Source organism: Phaenicophaeus curvirostris, chromosome 3 (assembly GCF_032191515.1).
Source record: "Phaenicophaeus curvirostris isolate KB17595 chromosome 3, BPBGC_Pcur_1.0, whole genome shotgun sequence".
NCBI lineage: Eukaryota > Metazoa > Chordata > Aves > Cuculiformes > Cuculidae > Phaenicophaeus > Phaenicophaeus curvirostris.
The window spans coordinates 36375185-36385531 of record NC_091394.1 but is presented as its reverse complement, the minus strand read 5'-3'; the positions used below and the strand labels follow the sequence as shown (position 1 = coordinate 36385531).

At 41.9% G+C, this 10347-nt stretch overlaps 1 protein-coding gene across 1 annotated transcript; it reads left to right on the top strand.

The window, feature by feature from the left end:
- The first annotated feature begins 130 nt into the window (after window positions 1-130).
- PAK1IP1 (PAK1 interacting protein 1) lies at window positions 131-9761 on the top strand. The gene is made up of 10 exons (XM_069853689.1): window positions 131-242; window positions 2768-2930; window positions 4008-4128; window positions 4223-4297; window positions 4937-4989; window positions 5459-5604; window positions 5693-5790; window positions 7140-7239; window positions 8639-8765; window positions 9386-9761. The coding sequence occupies exons 1-10, from the start codon at window positions 180-182 to the stop codon at window positions 9544-9546; spliced, it is 1107 nt and encodes a 368-aa protein (XP_069709790.1). The 5' UTR covers window positions 131-179; the 3' UTR covers window positions 9547-9761.
- Window positions 9762-10347: the final 586 nt, after the last annotated feature.

Genomic DNA, 10347 nt, shown 5'->3' with positions numbered 1-10347 from the left:
TCGCTCGCGGGCTGCCTCTAAGAGTACCTGACCTGCCACGCCCGCTTCCGCCTCGCTAGGACCCTCTCCCCCACCCCCACCCCAGTACGGGCTGGCCGGCGTGGTGCCTGCCCGGCTCGTGTGTCGCGCGCGGGCGGCAGGCAAGGACAGGGCCCCCCTGCCCCCACGTGGCCGCGCGGATGGAAGCGGTGGCGGGGAGCTACGAGCGGGTGCTGCTCGGGTTCTCGGTGTCGCACTCCGAGGTGAGTGTGTGTGTCTGCCTGCGTGTGTGTCTCTGTCTATGTGTCTGTGTGTCTGTATCTGTCTATGTCTGTCTCTGTGTTTCTGTGTGTCTGTCTGCGTGTGTCTCTGCCTGTGTCTCTGTGTCTGTGTCTCTCTGTCTCTCTGTGTCTGTCTCTCTCTCCGTGTGTCTGTCTCTCTTCGTGTGTTTGTGTTTCAATCTGTGTGTCTGTCAGTCTGTATGTTTGTCTCTGTGTGCGTCTGTGTGTCTGTCTCTCTCTTTCTGTGTGTGTCTCTCTTTCTGTGTGTATGTGTGTGTCTGTCTGATACTAAAAATGCCAGCAAAATAAACTCTCTAAGACTTGTTTATGGAGTTCTAGCAAGCAAGTGTCATTTGCCAGGCCCGGGCAACACGAGGGAATGATGTCAGTCGATCCCATGCAGTGAGACAAGAGCTGGGTACAGAACGCCTTTCCCACCTACACACAATGTATACATTTTCCCAGAAATCTTATGCATTCTGTTACTTTTCAAGGCCTAATTTTGATGTGATTAACTTCACAACAGTGAAATCTCTTTGTAATTTGGAGCTTTGGAGCCAGCTCTGACTGACCTTGCATTTGAGATAGGGAGAGACTGCAGACAGAGGTGATCACAGAAGAAAACACATCTGCTCAGCACAGATAGTACTGAACACAAGACGTTATCATCTCCAAAGAATGAAGAGTGTAACAGTGTCTGGAATAACACTGTTTGAAAAAAACACTCTGTAAAGAAACCCCATGCTGTCAGAAGTAGATATTTCAAAATGCCTGCCCTTCAGAAAATACAATTACTTGGGTGAAAACTTGGAATCATAGAATGGTTTGGATTGGAAAGGACCTTAAAGTCCATCCAGTTCCACACCCCCTGCCATGGGCAGGGACACCTCCCACCAGACCAGGCTGCCCAAGGCCCCATCCAACCTGGCCTTGAACACCTCCAGGGATGGGGCAGCCACAGCTTCCCTGGGCAACCTGTGCTAGTGCCTCACCACCCACACAGTAAAACACTTCTTCCTGATACCTAATCTTAAGCATACCCCTTCCAATTTAAAGCCATTCCCCCTTATCCTACCATTACGTGCCCTTGTGAAAAAGCCCTCCCCAGCTTTCCTGTAGCCCCTTCAGGTACTGCAAGGTCGCTATAAGGTCTCCTTGGAGCCTTCTCTTCTCCAGGCTGAACAACCCCAGCTCTCTCAGCCTGTCCTCATAGCAGAGGTGCTCCAGCCTTCTGATCATCCTCGTAGCCCTCCTCTGGACCCATTCATCAGCTCCATATCATTCTTCTGTTGAGGATTCCAGAACTAGAAACAATACTCGAGATGGCATCTCACAAGAGAGTCTCACAAGGGGCAGAATCACCTCACTTGCCCTGTTGGCCACACTTCTCTCAGTGCAGCCCAGGACATGGTTGACTTTCTGGGCTGCAAGCGCACATTGTCGGCTCATGCTGAGCTTCTCATCAGTCAGCACCCCCAAGTCCTTCTCAGGGCCGCTCTCCATCACGCTGTCCCCCATCCAAAACAAGTCTTAGAGAGTTTATTTGCTGGCATTTTCGGTATCGGCTCCTCTCCAGCTGGCAACACAGAGCTAAGAGCGAGTGGCTGTGCACAGGGTGGGTGGCACAGTGCATCGAGGGAGTCAGTGCCACGTGGAAGATGTGTCTGCAGTCAGCATTGATAGAAAAAGGGATAATCTGCTTCCCTTGTGCATGAAATTTGTCTCTGTGCAGACACTTTTTCACATACAGTTTCATCTAAGCCCAGCACAGATTATGAGAGGTGGTTTGCACTCACATCATTTGGACTAATCTCCTAATAGGACATTAATTCAATAAGATCCCATTATACTTACAGCCAAGTGTAATTCCTTTCCATTTGACATGTATACCCTTTATGAGGGAGTACAGTGATAGAATCATAGAATCCTCAGAGTTGGAAGGGACCCACAAATATCATTGAGTCCAACTCCTGTTCCTGCACAGGACAACCCCAACATTCCCACTGTGTGTCCGAGGACATTGTCCAAATGCTCCTTGAATATTATCAGGCTTGGCACTGTGACTGCTTCCCTGGTAGCTGTTTCAGGGCTCCACCACCCTCTGGGTGAAGACCCTTTTCCTAATATCCAACCTAAACCTCACCTGGCACATCTTCCTGCCATTCTCTCAGGTCCTATAACTGGTCACCAGGGAGAAGAGATCAGCGCCCGCTCCTCCTCCTCCCCTTGTGAGGAAGCTGTAGACCAAGATGAGGTTTCTCCTAAGCCTGCTCTTCTCCAGGCTGAACAGACCAAGTGATTTTAGTCACTCCTCATACAGCTTACCTGGCAGGGGGATGGAACTGGATGGGCTTTAAGGCCCCTTCCAGCTCAAGCCATTCTATGATTTTTCAGGTTTTGCTTTTTTAAAAAAAAAAAAAAAATTACAGGCTGATGAAGTTGAAACTCACTGTGGCAAGCTTCAGAAAGCTTCAGAAAGGCACGTTTATTTTGTATTTAATTTGCAGTCCTGGACAGTTGTCCCTGATTTTACACATCATGCCCACGCTGCCTCATTGTCAGCAGTAGCAGTGAATAACAGATATGTGGTCACTGGGAGCAGAGATGAAACGATCCAAATCTATGACATGAAAAAGAAGATAGAACATGGGGCGCTGCTGCAGCACAATGGTAAGGAAGCTTTTCTTCCTAAAAAGCATTTAACGATAGAAACGTATAGCTGAAAAACTGGCCTTTGCCAGTAGAAGAAAATTGGATATTTTTTAATAAGTCTTTAGTAATGATGGTGTTGCAGCAGTGATGGTCTGACAATGCAAGCAAGGTAAGCTTTTGAGCATAAAAATAAAAAAATCAATTTGTGTTTTAGATCACAAATATAGCTGCTTCTTCCATTTATCTTTAGTTTTACCTGTTTAAGAAATTACGGCCCACAAATGGCTCGCGAGCCATTTTAATTCTACCAGCATAGTTTATTTAGACCATGCCTACTCCCAACATCCATCCTTCCCCGTGTCCTAGTCCTGTCATAGACATACATGAGCCACTCAAAAGAGAGTTTCTGTGCGGGAGAGTTTGCTGCGTCTGGGTCGTTTGTAGCTCAGTCCTGATTGTCTTTTTTCTGCTGGTAACCAAGGAGTACATGGAACTAGGTGAAATGTGTTGCCTGTGTTAGTAGAATCATAGAGTCATAGAATACTTTGGGTTGGAAGGAAACTTAAAGACCATCCAGTTCCAACCCCTATGCCATGGGCAGGGACACCTCCCACTAGATCAGGCTGCCCAAGGCCCCATCCAGCCTGGCCTTGAACATCCCCAGGGATGGGGCCAGATTGGATGGGGCCACGTGTATGATGGATCTGGTTCTTGGGGAAGCAGCATGTGCAGTAAATTCAGCTGTGTGTCAAGAGAAGGTTTTTGACACCGGAGCATTCCTTATCACTGATAGAAACTCTGTGTCACTTGAGCCACCATGGTTGAGCACTGCCGTTTCGTGGAATGAACCAGATGGAAATCAGACGTGTATGGCTATAGCAGGGCTGACAGAGCACATCAGTGGTTGAATGTAACAAGGAAGCTGAGGGTGGGGGAAGGCTTGTGAAGAAATACTTATGAAATAATCCAGATTTACCCAAGAGTAGGGTAGTAGCTGAAGATTTTGATGCTTGAAGCATCTCTGTTCATTAATATGTTCTCTGTGAATGTTCAATATGTAAAACATTGTTAATGACGCTCGTTTGGATTTCGTAGGCACAATAACTTGTTTGGAGTTCTATGGTAATGCACATCTACTGAGTGGGGCTGAAGATGGACTCATTTGTATCTGGAACACAAAGAGATGGGAATGCCTGAAGTCCATTAAGGCACATAAGTGAGTTTCCTAAACCTGTGTATCACATGAGTTTTCATGTTTATTTTCCTTTTAAATAATATATGTGGCTAATATGTTGGTTTGTTTTTATCAGGGGGCACGTGACATCTCTTTCTATCCATCCTTCTGGGAAATTGGCTTTGTCAGTAGGAACAGATAAAACATTAAGGTGAGTCAAAACTGATGAAGAAATGCTGAGAATCATAGAGCAGTAACTCTTAGTAAATTGTTTTAAGCAACAATTCTGTGTTGGCACTGGGCCATGCACACTGATAAAACATTTGAACATCAAATGGTCAAAGATTGATTGGATTATCTTCTGAAGTTCTAGATACCAGTAGTACTTTAAAGTCTTCTGAAAACAGTCCTTGCTGTTCCTAGCCTCTTGCTATGCTCTGACCCTGCACTGTCGCTTGTAGATGTATAAATATATTTGCATTTTGGAACACAATTAGTTTAAACTTCTGAAAGCGGTCAGATTTTGTTCAATTTTTCACTTGGAATGTGTACATGTTGCTGTATGTATGTATGTTTTAAATATAAAAAAATGCTATTTTAACAGGCAAATTGATATTGGACTCCTTTGGGTCTCTGCATTGCAAATGGTGATATGAAAATAAATATCACTAGTTCAACCTTATAGTGTGCAAGCATTATAACAAGTCATCATTTTCTTTTGCGTTAAGAAGGCAGCAAAATGCACAGAGATGCTTAAAAGCTTCCTTTTGATTCCTTCATGTCAGCAGATAGAACTTCACTTCCATTCTGTCATCGTCAACTCAAATGCACATTATCTATTGTCTTTCAGAACTTGGAATCTTGTAGAAGGACGATCAGCCTTTGTCAAAAACCTGAAGCAAAGTGAGTTTATCAGTCTCAATCCACTACAAAGTGAAACTAGATAGTTTTATTTTTTTGTGTAAAGAAAAGTAGACTGAGTTAATCAACAAGTCAGTCGCAAGGAACTTTCACAGTGTCATTTTTTACACATGCAGGCGAGCATAAGTAAGCAGATGTCCTTCATAATAATAATTTACCAAAAGGAAATATAGTGACAGTAAAGTAATTTTTTTCCCTTGGAATCTGCTGTCAGGACATTTAAATAAATGGTGTTTGGTCTGTCTTTTTTCACTTTATACACTTCTGATAATCAGAAATAAACATTTAAAAGCGTAGCTGTTTATTCTAGGTTGCTTGATTTTTTCCTGAATTTTTCTCAGGTTTAGGTAGAAAACAATGACTAGCATCTTCTAAGGATTCGTACTTTTAGATGCAATATAGAATGCAAAAGAAGGTGTACATGTGTGTACATATGTATCAATGTGTCCAGATGCCCACATAATTAAATGGTCCCCTGATGGAGAGAGGTATGTGACCGTGATAATGAATAAGGTGGATATCTACAAACTCGACACAGCATCAATCACTGGCAGTATCACAACAGAGAAGAGAATTTCTTCGCTTAGATTTATTACAGTAAGTACAAAAAAAGCAAGGTTCTGGGAAATTAACTAGCTGGAAACACGTGAATTAATCACACTCGCATTTTTTCCCCCATTCCAAGGATTCTATCCTTGCCATAGCTGGAGATGATGAAATTATACGGTTCTACAGCTGTGACTCTCAAAAATGCATTTGTGAGTTTAAAGCTCATGAAAACAGGTATTTTACATTTGTTTACTCTTTAAATATTTATGGCAATGCTGAGTATTCAGTAAATTTCAATGACTTGCAACTTTCAGCATATTTTACTACTGGTTTTGTTTTAGTACATAAAGTTTATTTACTTGTGTGCTAAATTCCAAATTTGGGACAGACTTGTTTACTTTTAGTATGAGCACAAGTTCTATTCTGTCTATGCACGTTACAAAAACAACAGAGTACAGAATTAGAAATATTACAGTTCTGAATTTATAATTGAAGTACAATATAAAATATTTAGGTCTAAATATAAGATCAATATAGATAATATCTAAATGTGTATCTTAAATATAAGATCTCAGCATACTGGCGTGGATCTATGTAAATCTTTGTTTCAGGAAGAGGTCCTTTCTCTCCCCAGGGCTTGTTATATCAGAACTGTAGTGGGGCCTGTAGTGCTTCTCAGGCAGGAGATGATAATGGCCATACAGGGTTCCCAGTGCTCCACTACATAACTGGACTGTCCTGGACAGGCAGATTAGGTAGAATGGCATCTGGCAGCGTTCTCCTGTCCTATCTTGGTCAGTCCCTGTCACAGTTGTCCTCTCAGCAGTTCTGAGTCTGAATTACCCAGCAGGGTCATCACTTTTGCCAGGCCTTAAATAAAGCCCCCCAGCCCTGGGTGGTGTGGAATTGTGCAGAGGCCAGTGCTGTCTCCAGAACCACAGGCTGGTCACCCTGGTATAGCAAAGCTTTGAAGGGGAGAGGTGTTAGGCAAGAAGACCAAACTAGAAGAGGTTCTGCTAAAGTACTTGGGTTTATATAGAATGCATGTATACGTTTTTATTTATTCGTTTGTATGTGTGTGTGTAAAAATATGCATACACACTTCTCTGTATGTGGTCTGTGTATTTCTGGAATTGGGTATCAGTATTTTCTTGCAAGACTATCTGAAGAACGTTTAACCAGTCTTTACAGATCCTGATTCTTTAGAATGCTTATATAAAACAAACCAATTGTATTCAATCCACACAATAGGAGGGTAATCACATATTCTCTGTTGTTGTCAAATACCAAATATTTGTCCAAATGCTGATTTTAATTCATCAAAACACAAAAGCATTAGCTAAAATGTCATTGGTGTGGTTAATAGTGTGTGCTTGGAAGTACTCAAGTGTTCTGAATTGAACCCTAACAAGTCTAACAAAGGCAGCACTCAAACCAGATGACTGTTCCAAGTTCTTGCCTGTCATTTGTGGGTTTTCTGTTAAAACTGGTTTTTAGACTGTTGCCTATTCATTTTTAATTTCTGTCAGCTTACTGTTATGAAGTAGACCGCCATGCTATGAACTACTACATTTTCTTCACAGAATAAAAGATATCTATAGTTTTGAAAGAGAAGGACAACATGTTCTTGTTACTGCATCCAGTGATGGTTACATTAAAATGTGGAGTCTGGATCTTAATAAGGTTGGTCTGCTAAACTGCTTGTTACATTTATGGCAAAATATCATAGAATCATAGAATCACCAGGCTGGAAGAGACCCACCGGATCATCGAGTCCAACCATTCCTATCAAACTCTAAACCATGCCCCTTAGCACCTCGTCCCCCCGTGCCTTAAACCGCTCCAGGGAAGGTGACTCAACCACCTCCCTGGGCAGCCTGTTCCAGTGCCCAGTCACCCTTTCTGTGAAGAATTTTTTCCTAATGTCCAGCCTAAACCTCCCCTGGCAGAGCTTGTGGCCATTCCCTCTTGTCCTGTCCTACAACCTCCTTTCAGGTAGTTGTAGAGAGCAATGAGGTCTCCCCTCAGCCTCCTCTTCTCCAGGCTAAACAACCCCAGCTCTCTCAGCCGCTCCTCATAAGACCTGCTCTTCAGCCCCCTCACCAGCTTTGTTGCTCTTCTCTGGACTCGCTATGGTTGGATATCAGACAACCAAATTTGCAAACAGTTCTATTATAAAGATTAATTTTAAATTACTGAGGAATTTTTACTTGAGGTCTGGATGCCTTGATCTTTCTCCATGTTATGTGTTGTAGAGATGCACATAGTTTTATGCACTTGTATGGTTATATATTTGTAATTTTTTTTACAACCAACTATAAAATTGGATGCCATTATGGAGGTAATTGATAATAGGGATCAGGGAACTCTTCACCTTTCTCTGTAATGTTGTCTTTATTTGTTACAAATGTGTGATTTTATTCCTGTGCAGGCAAATTTTTTTTAAACTTTGTATAACTGTGTAGGCTGCTCTGTCCACCTCTGTGAGGTAGAATATCCTAATATAAGTAGTTTCTGAGGTGCTGATGGTGTTACGCTGCACGTTTGTGTGTGACACTTTATCCCCCAATATCTGTAATAGGGTATTTGCTCAAGTGTTCCCAGAGCTGTTAACGTTGCAGTTAAGAATTTGAAACACACTGTGAAGAGATTGCCTTGTCTTTGTGAGGGAGAAAACGATTCTGATGCAGTAAAGTAATTAAAATTATTTTAGCTGTACCAAAAAATACCTATAATTCTGGAGAAACTTCTGAAACCGGTAACAACCTTTTTTGTGGGTCTATGACTCTTGTAGTTACTCCTCGTGTTAACTCACCCCCGTGTTCCTGAAACCCACTGACCTTGTTTATCAAGATATGTTCTTAAAGCCATTGGGAGCTTTTTGTAAGACCACCACTGAGGAACGGTACCAGGAACAGGACTGTAACAGTGCAACCATTAACCTCTATACAGCCTCTAGTTCTAAACATTGTCAGGCACAAGAAATTAAGTGTAGGGTGGGCAGTAAGATTCTTTCTTGGTTCAATTTAAACAGATTTAATATAATGTTTAGTTAATTTTTTTTTTCCTTTATTATCATCAGATTAAAGATGTGCCGTCTTTACTATGTGAAGTCAATACCAAAGCTAGGCTGACATGTCTTGCAGTATGGCTTGACCAGGCTTCAGAGATGAAAGAAAATACTGATCAAGTTGCAGCATCGTCTCAAGGTAACAGAACTGTGTATTTTCAGTTGTTAATGTGACTGTGAAGTGGAATATGCTGAGTGGGTGGTTTTGATTATATGCATCAGAAAACGTTTTAGTATCTTGAGGAATTGGGGATACGATGCTGAAAAATGATAAGAGATATTCTTACCAATCTGATAGTGTATCAAGCCTGCATGTATGCTGCAGGATATAAGCCTCTTTTCACCTTTATTACATGGAAGTTTTGCTTCTTTTTACTGGAATAACATACGGAGGAAGCCATTGTGAAGCTTTTGAGACAAATACAGAAAGAATAAGGAGTTTGATTGAACTGCATGTCTTGTTTTCATATAAACAAATCTAGATCTGAGGCCAATGTAGTTGGGCAAACTTAGGAAGTTTGGTTCAGTTTTTTTCTTTTTTTTCTGTTATTTTCCTGATTTGTAATCTATTTACATACTTGGTCTTTAGATGTTTTCCTATCACAGGCAAAAATAGCATAAATGGCACATTCCACTATAAATAAAAAACAACTTATAATCCCTTTTTAAGAATGAGATACAAATAAGTCTCTGTGCCATTTTAGCCCACAAAGACTGAACATAAATATCAATGTGAATAATTTCTTGCTTTTTTTTCAGCAAATGAAGATGAAATATCATTAATAGTCAGGAAAAAGAAAGTTTGTTGGACTGATAAAAGTGATAAAGCAGCAAAAAGAAAGAGAAAAATTACTCCAAAGAAGCAAAAATTGGAAGCTCCACTGCAAAAGAGGAAAAAGAAACAGAATAGCTCAGCATAAAGGCAGCTACTTTCTCTCTGGAATAAAAAGTAAATACTGGTGTTGCTATGTTTTTTGTAAGGATGTAAACCTCTGACAGGACATACAACACTGAACTGACGTATTGTTTAAAAGTAATGAATGTTTTTACCCTAATAAATTGACTGATCCTTCTGGGAAGTGGCAAAAGAGATGGCAACTTTTCCTAAGTGAATGAGGCAAAAATAAATTCATAATATGTAGTGGTTATATTTTTATATTAGAATCATAGAATCATAGAATAACCAGGTTGGAAGAGACCCACCGGATCATCGAGTCCAACCATTCCTATCAATCGCTAAACCATGCCCCTCAGCGCCTTGTCCACCTGTGCCTTAAACACTTCCAGGGAAGGTGACTCAACCACCTCCCTGGGCAGCCTGTTCCAGTGCCCAATGACCCTTTCCTTGAAAAATTTTTTCCTAATGTGCAGCCTAAACCTCCCCTGGTGGAGCTTGAGGCCATTCCCTCTTGTCCTGTCCCCCTTGGGAGAAGAGGCCATCACCCTCCTCTCTACAACCTCCTTTCAGGTAGTTGTAGAGAGCAATGAGGTCTCCCCTCGGCCTCCTCTTCTCTAGGCTAAACAACCCCAGCTCTCTTAGCCGCTCCTCATAAGACCTGTTCTCCAGCCCCCCACCAGCTTTGTTGCTCTTCTCTGGACTCGCTCCAGAGCCTCAACATCCTTCTTGTGGTGAGGGGCCCATACACTTTTCACCTGGGTCTGAAAAAGCCAGCTAAAATGATAAAAATGGCTGCACCTGTCTCAGTTACTTTTTTGTCTCA